Source organism: Hemitrygon akajei, chromosome 10, assembly GCF_048418815.1.
Source record: "Hemitrygon akajei chromosome 10, sHemAka1.3, whole genome shotgun sequence".
In the NCBI taxonomy this organism is placed as follows: domain Eukaryota; kingdom Metazoa; phylum Chordata; class Chondrichthyes; order Myliobatiformes; family Dasyatidae; genus Hemitrygon; species Hemitrygon akajei.
Window position 1 is genome coordinate 162,681,644 of NC_133133.1, and position 19,422 is coordinate 162,701,065.

Consider the following 19,422-nt stretch of genomic DNA (forward strand, 5'->3'; position numbering starts at 1 on the left):
GAGCTGAACCCCCAAACCTGGAGGACGTGTGGACCACTCTTGATCTGGCTTCTACCTTTTGACCTGTTTGACTTGGGTGACCCTACCACAGTCAAAGCACAAGGCACCAACTCCAGCCAACATCTATCTCCGGGTCATTGAGGCATGCAAATGCCAAACCCTACGGGATTGTGGTCCTCTTGGAATTTAAATTTCCTACTCATGGTGGGACTTGAGATTGAGGCTCTGGGTCACAAGTCTAATCAACATAACATCTGAGCTACCATCCTCCAAATTTCAACAGAATCATTTCTAATACGTTTTAAAGTAAGGTTACTATCCTGTCAACCCAGTTTTATGAGGTACTTTTCTCGCCATTCAGACTTCAAGCTGACTTCACACAAATCTATATTCTCCTGCGAGGAAGACTCAGTGTTCAGTGCAGACTACCGTGTGAAACAGATGGTGAGTAACAAGTTACCTTTTTGTCACCTCAACATTCTCTGACAATAATCTCCAGACAATTTCCATGCACCAGTTTCAGAACCAAATTAGATCAGGTGTGGAAAGACTGCAGTGGCATTAGTCACATCTTAAAAAACATTTCTTAGATTGTGTGTTATTTGGATTAATAATATGCTATAAGGGCTTTAAACAAAGTCAACAAACATACTTCCGCATATTATTCTTTTTTTCTTAAGCAAGGAAAACATTACAAAACAATTTCTAAATAGATTATTTCAGTTAAGAACTTTTATCACATATAAAACAAGAATTAAAATAAAGCCCACAAACAGTTATTTCTTATAAACTGACATAAAATTTATTTTGAAATGAATTTTGGGCCACAATAATTTTTACCAAATATTCACTAAAAAAAGTCATACTTCTGTCATCAGCTGTACAGTACATACCATATCATAAAACTGGCCACTGGGCTCCACTGAAAACACATCAAGTGGCAACAGCATTTCACCAGAATATTACATACATATATACAAACTTAACATTCAAAAAATTCACATATGTACAATACACAACTGCAGCATATTAGAAACAAACATCTAATTTGGTGCTCATTTTTAAAAGTAACTTCTGCCTTTGCTTGGTTAAAGCAATTGCAGCTGAGCAGAGAAACCAGAACACAAAAAGTTCTGCGTAACAGAAATTCACATTTTAGCAGAAGTCTGCTCAAGTGCTATCAACAAAAAAAAAAATCATTTCAAGTGTCAAGAGTCAGATTGGGCAATACTGTAGGCCAGACTTGGGTTCAAAAAGAAAGTCAGACTTTGGTGCTGCAGTTATATATTTTGTGGAACACAGCATTAATTTTTATATTTTAAAAAGTTATACAGACTTCACTTGAAACACACCACAAATGGTTTAAAAACAAAATAAAAGTTTCATCCATAGCTCAAAGTTAACAAATGGAGGCTTTGAGATTTCACAGAGTTAGCCATGGCGCATTATCACAAGGCAATTCAACTGGTCTCAGATGCCTCAGATGTGAAATTTCTGGCCATGTATACAGCTGGATATATGAAAAGGAATGCACTTTGGTACATATCAAATGACTGGGTTTTTTTTTCCTTAATTATTTAAAAAACCTTCTGAGGTAAATGTAAAACAAATTGTTTTCCCTTCCTGTATTAGGTATTTCCTTGGAAGCTGTATGTACTGTTGACAAAATTTAAAGATCAACTTGACAATCAAAAATTCACTTCAATATATATATATTCCACTTTATTATTAAAACAAAGACATTTTGATACATATAGCAGTTGCAAAGAAAAATTTAGCTGCAGCCATTCACTTGACAACTGTGTATGCTGGCTGCAGTACAGTCAAATGGATAATAAATATTTCATAAATATTAAAAGTGCTGGAAATACTCAACAGGTCAGACAGTTGTTTTTATTTCAGAACTTCCAGCTTTTTTGGGGGGGGGATCTTGCTTTCCTAGTTAACACAAATGGCTGTCTATTTTGGGGGACTAGAGTGAAGACTTCAATGGACATTTCACAACAGGACTCTTTAGGAATCTGTAATATTGAAAAGGACCAGAAACCAGACAGCAGATGGATGCATTCTTTCTGAACATTTATGTTTAGAGCAATTCAGTAAACTTTCCCTTTAGAATATCACAGCTATATTCATCTTGTTCTATCATCTCAAGAAACTAAATTTCCTTTTTAGGAAAGGGGACTGCACCAGATCTTGCTTGGAATATTTGTCAATATTCAGACAAAATATACATAAAGGAGAATGCTGATTATTCGTTTCTGAAAGTACTCTGATGATCACAAATTTTAAATGTTTATTTTATTTCTGATTTTCCAAATTAAATACTTTATTGAAGCTAAAACTAACTATTTTGAAATAATGATGGAAGAGGTTCTTTAAGTAACCCACTTCTCCCCCCCCCCCCCCAATTGCCCAATTTTCACTAATTCTCACTAAAACTGTTGACTTTTTATTCAACTACAATTCGAGGATCAAGCTCAAGCGGTCAAGCTTCAGCAGGTGACCTTGGATCCACTGTGTCAACACGCCACTTTCAATCGCAGCCAGATACCAGAACCCTGCCAGCTACGATCCAAGATGGAGTCTGGTGAGGGCATCCCAATGGTGCTCTCAACTGCTTTCCTCTTCCCAGAGTTTAGTTATTGTCTCCTTTTATATAAAATGCAGCAAAAGGCATATCTTAAAAGATAATTATTAATTCAGTTGAGCTTTCCTTGTACAGATTATGAAGTGAATCTAAATTATTGATATTTTAGTGTTTGTTCAAATCTTAAACATTTTATATAAAGCGAGCAATCTTTGCCTTCTCAGACCAAAATGGCACCAATTAGCCACATAAACTGCTACATCGCTAGTGTATCCATTGTCAAAGAATTAATTAATTGCTTGTAAACCCTACAACGTGGCACTGATAACCAAAAAGGCACACAGTTAATACCAAGGGCATAAACTGCCCATTGTAAGAGAGAAAGAAAAAGTATTTCACTTGCCCATATCATTTTAAACTGTGCTGTTTGGTTTTATGTGGTAAAGCAACTGCAATGGTGCTGAACAATGATGTGCATTATAACCTGAGACCTCATGACACCAAATTTGTTATCAAGTTAGAACATGTACCTTAGGTATCAAACAAGCCACCAACAAGATTTTAATTTGTGGCTAATATTAGCTACAATATAGCCTATTGAGCCATAACTATACAGTACTAAGTGGAGCAAAAACATACAATTCTCTTAAATAAACAAATGGACTGTGATTACCAGTAATAGTTAGTTACAGCATGTGCAACAGAAATAAAGCTTTGATTGGAGAAATTTTTCAACAAGTGAGCACAAATAGAATTGCTCAAAATAACTTTCAGGCCAATTCAAATACAAAAATATCTTTCTGGTAAATCGTATAAATCCAATGCACAACAACAATATTTGTAGTGGTATTTCAGTGATACTGTAAAGTTAAAACATAATTAAAAATATTATAAAGCATAAAAATACTACAAAAAGGATAGTCTGTTATTTGAAATATTGCACCAAGATGAAAATGCAATATACATTGAAATACACTAATCAGATTTATTTTTTTCCTCTAACAATAAAGGTTTATTGGCTTAAACCCACTTGCTGCAAAGTTTCAATTGTATCACCAACTTTCAGTTATCTGATTTGAAAACATATCAAATATTCCCAGAGATGGGATGGCTGTCAAAAACATTTGTAGATTAATTACATGTGAAGATCTAGGGTTTAAATCCAAATGCATATTTTTGATTTGAAGAAACTTGGCATATATTGTAGTTTGCTTTATACTATCCTGACTGGGGACCATGCTTTGAATCCTGGTCTTTCACGGAAAGGGGAAAAAAAGGTTCAAATTCAGCTTCTGTAATATAATTTTGCATCGTGTTCAAGTTCAGCTTGCTCATTAAATAAAGACATTCCACCTTTTAACTTAAAAGAAACGGTGGTCTAGAGTTTGAGACAAATAATAACGACTCAGCTGTCAGTGCCTATAGTCTTAACAGAAAAACAGCAATACTTCTGGCATTTACATAGAGGTGAAAGTGGAAATAGAGTCAGTGATCAAAATCCCTAGCGTACTCCTACTTACATAGTAAACTGAACTATTTGTGGGGTTGGAGGGAATAAAGGTTCTAAAAGAGCTTCTTCTTCCTTTCCCAGATTTCTGAACGGTTCATATACCATAAACACTAACTCATTATTCGTCTTTTGATCTAATTTTGTAACATGCAGTGAATTTTACATCTTGCACTGTACTGCTACCACAAAACACATTTCACAAAATAAGTCCGTAATAACAAACCCAGTTCTGGAAATGTTATATTTTGCTTCGAGGTATAATAGTGTACTATACTGTTCAACTATCTCACTGGAAAAATAAAGTTTATTTTTGATTTTCATCCTTTCAAATTTCAAAATGCCATTTTTAAAAGAGGTGAAAAAAATCATTTGATATTACAAGTATCAAACTCATTTCAACCATACCAATTTTTATTTCCCTTTAAAAGATTACAAAGGTTTGTTAAAATGTCCTAGTTTTCTGTCAGAGAGGATTCTTGCTAGCCTGGTTGATGGTCATGTTGTCCAACAGCGAAGAGGTTATGATAAAGGAAATGCTCTGAGATCATTACATTTTCCTGTCTAGTTTTCTATAGCTCTCCTTCCCATACACACCCCACACCACCAGCCTGGCTTCACCACTAACAAAAAAATAACAGACAACTACTCATCAAAAGTCCACATGAACATTCCTATGCTGACCAATTTACTTCTATTCCTCACACGTCTGACAGCAAAAAATAACTCAACAAAGCTATTTTCGGTAGAAAGATTTAAAGGAGATAATGAGATCTATAAATTTCCTTAAACATTCTGGCGTATTCCAACTAAATTTAAAATAAGGATTACATGCCAATCAACCTTAAATCTAGATTGAAACATTTACAGTTACATTTTCCAAGTTATTAGACTTGTTTGAAAAACTAAACCAACACAATGGTAGTACAAGAAAGGGCATTTACAACACAAATAATGAGACATTAAAAACCGTATCCCAATTGAAGGACTTCACAGGGGAGGAGGCACAATTTGAGCCTATAGAAATGCGGTGTAGAGGTGGAGCTGGCAGCTCACTGAGCAGAACCTTTTCTCTGCTTGGCATCACAGGGGCTGCAAAGAAAAGAGCCATCAGAAACGTCACAGGGGCTGCTGAGTGAGCCTCCTGATAGCTATGGGTCAAGAGGTGTGACCTGCGGATCAATGCTACTAGGATACAAGCCAGGGTTTGATCAACCCTGCCTGCATCGCCTGGCAAGAGTGCCTGATGTTGAGAGACCCAAAACACACCATGACCCCAGATTACATCACTGATGATGTGTCCCAACACGTCCTAGGAAGCATCACAGCATAACAGGTTTTCTTAAAGAGTTGCTTTAAAGAAAACAAATAAATGCACTTCATCACTGATGAGCAAGAGTCACCAACACAGGTAAAATTCCTAATCAATATTGATCAATTAAACCATCTTTAATTTGTCATATTAAATGAATGGTGAAATCTTCAGACGACTTTGATCTGACCTAAATATTCACCTACCAGAATGAAAAGATATTTAGTCTCACTTGAAAAACCAACTTCCAATAATGCATGGTCCCCAGCAATCAGAATAATTATTTTCTTGGTTCTTAACAAATGGTGCTTAAAATTGAAACATTAAATTACAAAGTTCTAAAAAATATATAAAAGTTCAATTGAATAAGGCTCAGAGATTCAATGAAGGATTTTCCTTGAATCTCCGGTATGAGCTTATTCAAACTCAGCTAACTAACTTGGGCAAAACTGTTCGTTGTTGAATATTTCCATTGGCATCAGTTATTTGTGCTAAATTAGTTCTTAGCTTTGCTGTTGAGCCAGAAGTTGGAGGCAACTTAGAAATTGATGTAATAGCACCACTGCTTTCTGTTGTTCGCCTTGTTGAAGCTTTCTCACCAGCTGGAGGCTTTGGTAGGCGTCTCCGGAGCCAAGGGTGTCGCAGTGCCTGGCTGGGTGTCATACGCAACGTGGGATCCCATTCCAAGCACTGCTTCAGAAAGTCCAGAAAGAGAGGGTCATCACAACCTTTCAAGGCTGTGACCCAATCCTTGCTCCCTGGAGGGCCACGAAGCTTTCCTCTTCGCGACCGTCCTCCATTAACGACTACTGACCCATCTGGCAAGGAAGTTACAGTGCAATAACGGGGGTAACCTTTTGAGCTCACAAAATTTTTGGCTCGTTTTGACTGATCTAAAAACTTTTGAGGTGCAGTACCCAGCAACTCCATCATGCAAGCAAGCTGGTCCCCTTCATCTTCTCCAGGCAACAGTGGGTAACCCGTCAATAGTTCAGCCAGAATGCAACCCAAACTCCACATGTCTATAGGCATCCCATAGCGAGCTCCAAGGATCACTTCAGGTGCACGGTAAAACCTTGACTGTATGTAAGTGTACACACGTTGGTGTTCATAACAGCTGGAACCAAAATCTATGACTTTAATCCCACTTCGCCCCTGCTGTTTCAGCAGAATATTCTCAGGTTTAAGGTCACAATGGATAATTCTATTCTTGTGTAAAGCATCCAAGCAAAGCAAAATAGAGTGCGCAAATTTGCGAACCAATGGCAGACTGAAGCCTTGAAATTTATTCTTTTTAATCAGCTCATAAAGATTCATGCTGAGCAGTTCAAACGTCATGCAAATGTGGTTGCGGAATGTGAAGTTTTCCAGCATGTGTATGACATTCATAGTCTGGTCTTTGTCTTGCTTCTTCAGGTGCTCGAGAATCCGAATCTCTTCAGCAGCCTGCCGATGGAACCGTTTCTCGTTCCTCACCATTTTCAGTGCGATATGCTGGTGCTGTTTGTGATCGTACGCTTTCACAACCTGACCAAAGCTCCCTTTTCCGATTACTTTCAAAACTTCATATCTATAGATTATGTGATCATGAGGTACGTGGATGTAAGAGCCCTGGTCATCATCATAGCCACCATTATTTGAGCCACCAACCACACCTTGCCGTTTCTTTGCATTTGGACCAACAAAGTAGATTTCAGGATAGTTGAATATCTCGTGGTGTTCATACGCTGATAGTTTGTGCATGTACTGCTTCATGGCTTGCTCTGGTGTCATGACAATGGATTTCACTTTTGAAGTACCATCTGTTGACTTTACTGAAGCAGAACTTCCCTGTCGCCTGTGTGAACCCTCCTGCTGCTTGTCTTGAACCACCGGTAGTGACATTTTACCAACTGCAGTAAGTCCATTTGGTTGGGTGGTCAATATAGTCCTTTTGTTGCTGCTATCTTCAAAAAGTTGTTGAACTTGGATCTGGCCATGGCTTCCAATGTGCAGGTGGTCATTCATTATGTGTTTACTACCTCCGATCTAAAAACAAATCATAGGAGATTTGGTTGGGGAGGAAAGGAAAATATATTACATGATAGACAATTACATAATTTTAAAAAATGAAAGCATGCTTTTTTTAAAATTAAGCACACAGAAATAGAATATACAGGTTCCTCCTGCTATCCAAAGGTAGAGAGTTCCTATGAAACCATTTGTAAGCCGAAATGTCGTAAAGCAAAGAAGCAATTACCATTAATTTATATGGGAAACATTTTTTAAGCATTCCCAGACCCAAAAAATAACCTAGCAAATCATACCAAATAACACATAAAACCTAAAATAACACAAACATATAGTAAAAGCAGGAATGATATGATAAATATACACCCTATATAAAGTAGAAATATTGTATTTACGGTGTAGTTTCACTTATCAAAATTGGAAAGGCAGCGAGCCAAAAATTGATTGAGAAAAAAAAAATCGGCACGCACACGCATACGCACGTACACGCATACGCACGTACACGCATACGCACGTACACGCATACGCACGTACACGCATACGCACGTACACGCATACGCACACAACTGCCTGCACAAGGCTTTGCAGTCATGGTAGTCTTTTCGGGGTAAACACACATATAAAGCGGGTGTCTTTTTTTCGTAAAAGCGAAAGTCCTCTTTGGTTAGCAAAAACAGGTAGGTCTTTCAAAACAGCAAGCTATCGTAAAGCGAGTGTTCGAAAAACGGGGGTCACCTGTATTCTAAATTTCATACTTCTTTTTTTCAGTTCTAATTCTTGGATATACTCTTCATGTACGCAATAACTGTGTGGCTTCAAGTACTTGATTACCAAATTACTAAATGGAACAAGGAGTCAACCGTTTGGTTGTTCGGACCTGCTCAGGAATTTACTATGATGATGACTGTTCTGCTATATTGTTGATTAATTAATTCTCTATTTTGAATGCATTCAGTGATCAAGCCTCCATAACCATCTGGGGTGGACAATTCCAAAGATGCATTATGCTACTGTTAAAGGAATTTCTCCTCAGCTTTGCCTTCAATGACTGTCTAGCTGCTTTGAGAATGTGACTACTAACTCTATATAACCTGAAGAACTTTGAACATTTCACTTCTCATTCTTCCATGACACACTGGAACACAGGCATATTTTGCATAATCATACCCGCCATTCTTAGAATCAATCTGATGAACCTTTGTCGTTATATACAACTCCCATAATGGCTGGAGCAATTTCTCATTTTTATGTTCAGTCCCTTTTGCCCTCTATCTCCCATTAACTCTATTTTAAGTATATCTACAATATCCAAATGCTATCTCATCACTACCAAATCTAATTAGAGTAAAACAAGTGGTTTCATACTCAAAACCACTTGTAATAATGACCTACAAAACTACTTGCCTTCCTAAATGCTTATTTCACCTGTGCATTAATTTTCAGTGATTTTTATACAATAACATCCAGATCCCAATAAACTTCAACACTTTCCAATCTTCCATTTCTAAAACTCTGCTTTTGTACTTTTTTCCCCCCTAAAGTGCAACATCTTCAAGAACACACCCAATTCAGCAGGGAATGACCTCAAAGAAAAGGTTTGCAAGCCTTATTACAAACCTCCGTTTTCCAATTCAAATTGCACCAGATACCAAGAAAATCTGTCTGATCATAAGTACTAAGTGGGTTCAATTAGAAAAACTAAAGTTTGATTATCTCAAGAAATTAATCTGCTGATGATTAGTTAGAGCTATAGTGACATAATACTTCACTAAATGTATAAAATGTTTGCAAGGGGCAAGATGCAGCAAAGCTGGAGTAGTTATAAGATTTGGCAATTGCTTTGCAGGGCACATTCCAATCTTCAAGCCAGAAAATTAAAGGTTCAAGTCCCAGTTTTAAGAAATGGCATTTTCAGAGGTTAAACTAAGGACTTCTTCTCTTCCACTTGTATGTAAAAGATCCCAAGGAATATTTAAGAGTAGGGACCCACCTCCAGTACCCAGAATATTTTACAATAATCACCACCACAACCTAGTCATTATCACACAATAGGAATTGGAATTGATGACAGCCAATTTATGTGCTTTAAGTTTAAAGTGTTGTGGTACAACTCAAGGTTGTGACAAGGTATTTCATAAACATAACTGCATTCTAACCCCACCCACCTATGCAATTTTCTCCATCTTGCATTCCTATCAGCTGCAATACATCTGGAGTTTTGACATTAAAGATTAGCTTCATTTGTCACATATACAGAACCATTGAAACATACAGTGAAATGCACTGCTGTATTGTGACAACGGCCAACACAGCCTGAAGATGCGCTGGGGGCAGCCTGCAAGTGTTGCCATGCTTCCAACGCCAACATGGCATGACCACAACTTACTAAACCTAACCCCTTTTTTTGGAATGTGGGAGGAAACCGGAGCACCCAGAGGAAACCGGAGCACCCAGAGGAAACCGGAGCACCCAGAGGAAACCCATGCAGTTGCGGGGAGAACATACAAACTCCTTACAGACAGTGGCAGGTACTGAATCCCGATGTTCCGACTGTTGGCACTTTAAAGCATTACACTAAGCTCTTTACCACCATGAAGAGAGATTAAGTACAGCTATTTCAATCCTAACTGGACTTCATTAATGGCAAATGTCTAGATTTAACTTTTAATCAAACGCGGTGTCAATAACAGTCAAAGTCATTGATAAGGAGGCACAGCTACCAAAATCTATAAAACATCCTAAAACAGGTCAGACGGAAATTAACAAAATATGACACCAAATGTAATAAGCCATGCATTTTGTTAGGCAAACGAAACAGAAAGAAGACCAGGTTTATTATCATTAAAATATGTTGTATTGTGGCAGCAGTACAGTGTAGTACATAGACATTACAAGATACAATAAAAATACAAAATAAGTAGTGCTTGGCAAAACAGTGAAAGAAGCAAATTTGAAGGATCATTTTGAAGACAGAAAAGCACAGGTTTAGTAACAGAATACCAGGGCACATGATTCAGATGCCCAAAGGGGATGCGACATTTATATTTTTAAAAATGTATGCAAAAGAGCCGATATGGTGGACCACAGGCCTTCGAAGGCTGGAGCTTCTGCAAGGAATGGAGAACTGCAGCTGTGCGGAACTTACAACTATTTTTAAAAAAAAACAGAGCACAGCTGTTTAGGAACAAACACAGATAGATCTATGTGCAAGAGCTTGCAAGTGAATGGAACATACTACAAGCTCGGAAACGGGCAGTAATTTAGGCTTATGGAAAATGGAGATGATGAGAGAAGCACCAATGTAATCACAGAGACCTAGCCAAGGCAAAGAAAGGCAGCAGCATTGAACTGAGACAATGATTAAGTCAGCATTCTTGGCGGAAACAAGTCTTCATGATAACGCTGCAGATGTGGCCAGAAGCTCATTTCAAGAACTATGTGACATCAGGTTGTGCACAGGAAAGCCTCTGAATGACTGGGAAAGGGGTGATGAGGCTGATGGCCAAGCAGCAAACTTCAGGGATCACAGACAGTAATATTGGCCTTTAGTTGCAGGAAGTTACTAACCATTCAGGGCCAGATGTCAGCTCAGCAACAGGAGCTAAAGTAATGATAAAGACAATGAAAGAGTTGGTGGTTAAATAGCACCAACTGAAAATTGCAACAAATCACTTGGTCCATGTGGTACAGAGACAGTAAATGCATTCATTTTCATCTTCCAATATTACCTATACTTTAGCGTAGCTGCTTTCCAATCGTAGGAACCAAGTAAACCCTAATGCATGAAGGGAACTGAAAGGTAGTCAGTCCAACACAAGTTAAGAAAATGCTTATCTAATCTTTTTAAAATTTATTAATGGGATGAAGTGATCAATATTTCTTGCCCATCCCCAATTCCCTTCGAGGTGGTGGGGCAGGGTGAAACACTTTCTTGAACTGCTGCAGTCCTTTCAGTCAAAGTGTCTTCAGTGTTGTTGGGCAGAGAGTGCCAGGATTTAGATCAAAATACAAGTTATTCATTTTCATATCAAGATTGTGCATGACTTGGATGGAGGTGGTCATGCTCCCGGGTACCCTATGCCCCTCTCTCCATCGTACTTGGTGGATTTGGGAGAAATAGCTTTTGTTGAAGTAGCCCTGGTATACACAGCACACCAACTGATGGAGGGAATGAACAACAGAATGGAAGTTAGGTGGGTGACAATAACCTCTGTTACCTCTTGAATGGCGCCAGTTTTCAGGAGTTTTGTTGGTAGATTGGTCTAGGTAAGCACAAGCATTGAACTGGTTGATACTGGACTATATAAAGCCTATTCAGAGGCAGGTCAGTGGCTACTCTGTTTGTCATTTGTGGCAGGTTCAGAAATATCCCCATGACATTGATGGTAATGGAACATACAGTAATGTCACTAAGCACCAAGATTTGGCTTGCATTTGTTGGAGATGGCTTTGCTGCATGCAGAAAATTTAGACTTCTAGAAGACATTAAAGCTCATGCGATTGAGGGAAATTATAACAGCACAGACTGAAGATCGGTTAACATGCAGGAGTGAAGAGGACTAAAAGCAATCTGCATGTTGCCAGCTACAACAGGAATACCACAAGGATCAGGGCTTGAGCCTTACCTAACTACAACTGCTATTGACAACTTGGATTGTAAAAAGCTAAGACTTGGATAGAAAATCAAGATTGCTAACTTTAATGACCTCCAAGAGGATCACAATTTTGTTGTGGTTTGAAGGCTTGCATGCCTCAATGGCTCAGGAAGCTAGGGTTTTACGCTTTGGCTCTTGGTAGGATCACCCATGCCAAACCAGTCAAAGGGTAGAAGCCAGCCTAAGAGTGGTCCTCCAGGTTTGAGAGTTCAGCTCAGGGCAAACAACCCTGACTGGTAAAACAACATTGTTACAGAAACAGCAATGAAGAATCCTTCTACATCTGAGTGCAACGGCATTCCTGAGTCTCCACCCGGGTCTTGCATGACTGACAGGAGTGAAAACCAAGAGGAAGCTACTGACATGATGGAAGCCCTGAACATCACCAGAGATGGAGGACCTTCACTGCTTTCCCAAATACCAGCAGCATAAGGGGCAGCAAGTAGCTTAAAGAAAATTGACCAATGAAGAGAAAAGAAAAGCCGCAAAGATCAATAGGCCGGATTGAGTGATTGGAAATGAGTCAATCAGGCGAAGTAGCAAAGAAGAGGAGCGACTCAGCAGGTCAGGCAACATTTGTGGAGGGGAAATAGACAGTCGATACTTCACATTGAGACCCCTCATTTAGAACAGGGATTCCCAACCCTTTTTATGCCATGGACCCCAACCATTAACCGAGGGGTCCATGGACCCGAGGTTGGGAACCCCTGATTTACACCAATGGAAGATCTCAATCCCAAAACATTGACAATCCAATTTCTTCTACATATGCTGTCTGACCCACCGATTTGCTCCAGCTTCTTGTTTCTGCTCCAGCTCACAGCATCTGCAGCTTCATTCCTCGACTCTGGATCACGAAGAGTATGGATAAAATGTAAAATTGTCCATATTGGAAGAAAAACTAAGGCAAGTCATTTGAAAATGAGAGAAAGTGAGAATTGTTAGTATTAAGAAATTTGGAGTTTCCTTAATCATGAATGCAAAAAGATTATCGTTCAAGTAAAAATTTAAGAAACCTTTTGTTAGAAAAGGACCAGAATACAAGAGTAAAAGTAATTTCATATTTTATTCTACCTGCTCCACAGACTGAAACCCATCACTAGCCCTGTAAAATTGCACTACAAATTTTGCAGAGATATTAGAAGACCACAGCTGGAGTACTATGTGGAATGTGGGTTTTCTTGCAGAAGGAAAAATATATCCTGAGGGAGAGCAACACAGTTTCACCAGACAGACTCCCATGGGGAGAAATTGAGCAAAATATAACCATATTAGCCTAGACTTTTTATGACAGAGAACCTCTCGTTCTTTTTAAGCGAGTTTGATAGAGCAGATGTGGGGAAGAATTTTCCCCTTACTGGCGAATTCAGAACTCGTTCAATTTTCAACTAAGAGATAGAACAATTAATAATGAGAATCATCAGAATGATCTAGAGGGGCATAGATATTCAATAGTCAATGATGAAAACCTACAGGCTTCTGGATACTGTATTGATTAAGCATCGCAATCACATGGGGAGGATTTGGGAGAAAAGATTAGCCATTATTTTTTGTAATAAAACAGGTTAGATTAGCCAAATTACCTCATCCTAATCCAATATCTAATACGGTTATAATGGGCAACTATACCACCCTAACATATCCAAATCAAAATTATATAGATCTAATATTAAAATTCTAGGATAAAGCAAATAATTTAAAACCACTGCAAATCCACATTTGCAGGAATATCAGTGACAAACACCATAGCAAATGCACTTGCCTTTAAAACACTTTCCTTTGAAATCAGTGTTTACAGTGGAAGGACATAACTTTAAACATTACTGGAAAATTAGTTGGCAAAATACTGGATATTAATCTGCACATAGTTTACACTAGTGGGAAGAATGTGAACATTTTCCCACAATCTGATATTACATAACAGGAAAGCAATGCTCTAACACTAGCTTTTATTCAAACTAACCAAACCAACACACAAACAAAACATACCAAAAAAAACTACCCAATATCACTTCATTAAAATGTATGCCTATCAGTAAACAACTACTACTACTAATTCTAAGTTTCAAAAGTTAACAGTTGATTTCAAAATAAAAGTGGAAAAATGCAAGTCTACCATAACACCCAGTTCGATCAGTGCAAACTTTAATTACTGCAATTGCAACTAGAATTAAGTACCACACAAACCTTTCCAGAGAAGATGGACAGATTAAATATCAGAGCCCAGAAAAGAAGAATATATAACCTTGCTCTTCTATTTGTGGCAATGTAATCTATTTTGACACATTCTTAGCTTTAAGTCTCCTGTGGCCACATTTAGCAAAGGAGAAATGCTGACTTTTCACTTCAGTTGCTGAGGAGAAATTTTATGGCACTAAACTGGGCCGCTTAGTACTTGTGCTAAACCTAGACATTGAGGTCTCAGCACTTGATTCCTGATACTGAAAATTATAAAGACACTTCTTAAACAATTACTAGACACAGTTAAAAGACTGACCTGTGGCAAGTCTTCCTACAGGTTGCAAGATAGAAGGATTACAAATACTATTTCACTTCTGAAAACGACAGCACCTGAAGGATTATTCAACATCTTAACAGTTTGTAAATGTTTACCTCAGGCACTTTAGAAGAGAAAAGCACACTATCCAAGCTGATCAAATAAATATGTAGTCTGCAATACAAAATCCTACCAGGGAAGCCATGTAAATCATAACAATTTTGTATTAGGCAAAGCTGCTTTTGTAATTAGCTACTGGAAAATATTCATGAGGTACTGTATATTATCTTATCAGGAAACTGACAAGGTACAAGTTTGATATCCCATGAAGCTTTATTCCACCCCTCCCCCCATAGATTATAATCTTAAATTCACAGCTGTTCACCTTTTGTACTAGGACTGAAGTTCTTTGACAATAACCACGTCCTTCTCCGCAGATACTGCCCAACCTGCTAAGTGTTCTCTGAACTTTGTCTCTGATACTTTATGCGGGTTTATAATGTATTGCCAAATTCGATGGAACATTACGTGGTGCTTTTATTTAAGCTAACACAGAAATGATCATTTGACTCTGTTGGTTCTACGTTGTCTGGTTCCGAATAAAACACACTATTAGTGCCTGATAGTGTCATCTTTTTAAAAAAAAAGATGATTTTGGCAAGCTTACCCACTTCAATTGCACTAAACTAGAAATGACCAACTCATGGCCTTGCACACAATTTATATGAGATGCATAAAAATGTTGCTAACACATCCACATTCAGCAAACAACGTCAACCCTTACTACATTTTCGCTCCTGCTGCTGCCAATTTTCTTCAGATTTGACTTATCTCTGACTCAAGCTCTGACATTCTCCTCCCACAGAAGCAATGCATCAGTACTTTCCCTCTCTGTTTTGTTTTGAGGGAGGGTTCCCTCAGAACTGTCTCAGTTAGCGCCACCTCTTACCACTATACTTCATGTCTCCACCACAGTACTTGTGATGATTGTGTCACAATTAAATGACATTAGCAAAATAGATAAAGGCAATCTAACAATTTGGGCTATCAATGTACTTGTTATCAATGGGGAACAAGTAAACACTGAGCAGACCAAAATCTATCACAAATGCTTAACCTTAAGGAAACTGTTGCAGCCAATTGAAAATTAAAAGATCATTCTGCTAAAACGTTCACTAGTAAAGATATGAAATTGTGAATTATTATGGTTTAATGGTCCACTTCAATGACTTCTCTCTTCTGCTCCATACCCATCTCATGGATCTAGTCCAGCTCCGCAAATGAAACCTGGTTACAGTGAATTATTTATAATGCTTGTACAATATTGTGGAAACATAAAATCTAACATGTTACCCTCTACTCTGTCTATTTAAGATCTCTGACCCTGGCATACTACTCCAGTCCAATACCTTTGGTTAAAATTTGACTGTTTCTAGACGGTGTATATTTTATAGTCACTGCCTCCCTGACAAGCAGAGATATCAGACCATTTTGGCATCCAAAAGGATAAGCATTTCTTGTCAGCTGGCTTAGCCCAGACTCATGTTCCCAGAGAATGAGTATCCCCCACCCCACCACCACCCGCGCACTCCACAGCCACGTTCATATCGATTGCACAGAATTATCCAGCTGCTCTGGGCGAGCTTTATGCAAGCAGGCATGAACAAATATCCATTTTCGAAAGCACGGCTTATTCTTCCTTGCAGAGGCTATTCGTTAAAACGGTGAAGTGTCTGTCTCTTATATTTTTTTTAAAAAAAGGGCAAAATGACCGGAAATGACAGAAGCTGCATTTCAGCCAAGACCCAAAAAGAAAGGCTGCTCCCCACCCCCACCGATACGCCTCTGATCTGTCAGACGAGAGAAGGAAGTCCAGGGCCTTCCGAGAAGATCACAACTACAAGCTGGCTGTCTAATCACACACCGTGGTTCCGAGGGAAATTCACTCACAGCCTCCCCACCAAACCAAAACTTTATCCAAAGTGCTTTGCCGGTCGCTCTACTCATTTCACCCTATAGCTCTGAACGTTTTAGCTATATGTTACTGTAAAATACTGTCATCAATCGCAGAAGGAAAAGCACAGACGGCATTTACGAAATTATTTCAGTCTGTGGGAAAAAATGCTACTGAAAACGCACGGTAAACTCAAAGGGGTTGTTCTTTAAAATTAAACACGAGGGGGGAAAAAGTGCGAGTGAAATGTATTTCAATTCACACATCTTTTCACTGTCTGAACTCAAGAAAAACGTTAATCCTTTTTCATGTTAATCACTGCAACTACTGCTGAACCTGCACTTCAACATGTTACACGCCGCGGTTACCATGGTAAATTTTATTTTCTTTGTGCGGGTTTAGTTAATCCCGACGCGGTTGCTCTAGTAATTTGTACCTATGATACACCATCTGAATCGGGCGTAATGTCTCTCTCTTTTTATTTTTACCGTGTGGCTCTTGAGTGGCGGTAATCCCAAAGGCGACGGCGGATCGCCCGCCCGGGACCCTCCTCCGCCTTTCCGGGTGTCCGAGCAGTCCGTTCCCGTCCTGTAATCCGGGGGCAACACCGAGCTGTCGTCGGCCCTACCTGTCACACAAAACCACAACACGTTCAAAACAATGTCAAAGATCGCCGGGCGCAAAGTCCCAAGTCAGCCAGCCCCGAGCCATTCTCCACACAACTGCAACAAAACAACGCGCCATTTTCTTCATTATATATATATATTAAAAAAATAAAACAATCAACACAAACCTCATCAAACGCTCGGGGACGCCGCTCAACGCGCCTCACATCGGTCCGTTCCGCGTCCCCTCCACCACCCATGCCCGAGGGATAACAGGGATCCTCAACCCCTCCATTCCGACCGGAGTGATGTGGCGCTTGGCGAGCTCCCGTCCTCCTTCCACGAGGGCGAACACACTTCGGACCAGTCGGAAGCTCCTTCTTATTTCCAAACCCCCACCACCACCACCCACCCACCCACCCAACGCGTAGAGCGCCGACAGAGTTAAAACGTTAAAAGCTCGCCCCCAGAAGCCAAGGATTGGAAATGGAAGTGTGGCCGTGGCTCAGTGCCCCGGGCGTTGCCCCCCTTCCCCTCACTACCCCTTACCGGCTGGACAGACAGCAACAGCACACGGTTTCCTCGTTAACATGGCCGCTCAGACAGATACAGAGAGAGAGGGGAGGGGAGGGGAGGGTGAAATCCTCAGCTGCTCCTTCCCTCAACCGCAGGGGAGAATCACCAACATCCGGAGACACAGCACAAAGCCGCGTCAAACTGCTCCAAACTCGGCCACTGCTGATCCAGCAACATAATGCATAATAACTTTATATGTAGAACTACATTAAACAGGCAGCCTCGTCCCCGGCACAGTCACACACATTACACCGGGCGTATGGGAGCGGCTTTGTGCTTGGCCGCCGCAGTAGATGCTGGTTGTATAGCGCCGAGTACTAGTGGTTTTAAAAAAACTGTCCGTCCGGTTGCTAAGTGAAACTCCATACATACACATTAGAGAAGGAGAAAAGAGTCAGTTAAAGCAGCCGACACCCTCCAAACCAAACCAGCCTGAGCAACTCGCAGACGTCACTCGGACTGTCGGGGTGAGAGCAAGCTGCAAACAAGCAGCGGTTCCCCCCACAAGGTGTTACAGGGATGCTGTATAGTTTCTGCATTAAAAAAATGTTTAATAACATAAAATCAACCCATGGTAAATCCTAGTAATCCTTTCTGTGATAAGATTGAACCTACCCGATTACAGGAGGCAAAGGGAGAAAAAAAAATAATTGGATGACCGGGAGTTCAGCTCTTTACGAGATTGAGTCCCCGCGCCTAATATGGGAATCAAGTGCTCCAATGAAACAGATCATTTCATTTATTACATTTATTTGGTGGCGTGCACAAGAGGCACTGAATCTGTTATTTTAAAGCATTCACAAATGAGAGTTTCCTATCATACAAAGTTAAATTGTCCCTGCAATTACCAACTCTGTTGTTTAAAATGTAAATACCGCTTAAGTTATATATTTCATTAAATATAGAACATAATTTTAAAAATAAATATGATAATAAGAGCCCAATTAAAAATTGTCGATGTATTGATTTCAATTTCAGCATTTATGCATTCATTTGAAAAGTACTTTAATATAAGAACAGTTGTAATATCAAGAAACAGAGCTTTTTTTTCCAGCTATGATTTCCTAAAATGCAGTAAATCTATATTGCTATCAGTCTCACTTTCTGTGAGTAAATTATCAGAGTTACAGATTTTGATAAAATAATAAGTAATTTAATTACTTCTGCTTGGAAAGGCACAATACTTACCAATGCAAGAAATTGGCTCAAATTATTGTGGTGAACTTAGAATTTATTATACATTTTTCACTGACAAACAGCAGGAACATTTTAACTATGATTTCGCCAGACAGTGTTGCCATGCAACTAAAATATAGGAATGATGAAGAAATCAGGCAGCGGCTGTAACAAGCTGGTCCAGTATGGGAGGAGTCGAGCAGAAAGCTGTCAGCAAATGTGGAGACAGGTAATCTGAAGAGAAATAAGAAATCATTTACAGAGCAAGGAAAGCTTTAGGGTTCATTTTATATCCCTCTAGAAATTGTCAATGAACAGTTTCAAGTCTAAGCTGTAGAGAGTTGTGTCTGAAAGAATATCAATGGAAAATGGAGCTCATGTGAGTCAATGTGAATGGTGGTTGCAGTTTTGATTTATTTACTTAATTTAAGAGAAGCTTGCTTAGGTACATGGGTGGGAGGGATATGGAGGGCTTTGGTCCAGGTGCAGCTAGATGGGACTAGGCAGAATAACAGTTCAGCAGGGACAAGATGGGCCAAA

At 39.3% G+C, this 19,422-nt stretch overlaps 1 protein-coding gene across 3 annotated transcripts; it reads right to left on the minus strand.

Annotated features, from left to right (window-relative positions):
* Positions 1-776: 776 nt before the first annotated feature.
* Positions 777-18,311, minus strand: dyrk2 (dual-specificity tyrosine-(Y)-phosphorylation regulated kinase 2). Of its 3 annotated transcripts, none has more exons than XM_073059560.1 (3): positions 18,079-18,311; positions 17,014-17,153; positions 777-7,437 (listed from the first exon to the last, which is right to left on the minus strand). In XM_073059560.1, the coding sequence occupies exons 1-3, from the start codon at positions 18,080-18,082 to the stop codon at positions 5,836-5,838; spliced, it is 1,746 nt and encodes a 581-aa protein (XP_072915661.1). In that variant the 5' UTR covers positions 18,083-18,311; the 3' UTR covers positions 777-5,835. The 3 variants fall into 3 exon arrangements, with proteins under 3 accessions (XP_072915661.1, XP_072915660.1, XP_072915662.1); XM_073059559.1 differs by lacking the exon at positions 18,079-18,311 and adding an exon at positions 17,680-18,071; XM_073059561.1 differs by lacking the exon at positions 18,079-18,311 and adding an exon at positions 17,319-17,618.
* Positions 18,312-19,422: the final 1,111 nt, after the last annotated feature.

Bases quoted from the DNA above. Each gene is read 5' to 3' on its own strand.
- dyrk2 (XM_073059559.1), bottom strand. From the start codon at position 17,722: ATGTTAACGAGGAAACCGTGTGCTGTTGCTGTCTGTCCAGCCG. The intron at 17,154-17,679 runs GTAAGGGGTAGT...TTTGTGTGACAG, and splicing joins TGTTGCTGTCTGTCCAGCCG to GTAGGGCCGACGACAGCTCG. The intron at 7,438-17,013 runs GTAAAAATAAAA...ATTTGTTTTTAG, and splicing joins CGCCACTCAAGAGCCACACG to ATCGGAGGTAGTAAACACAT.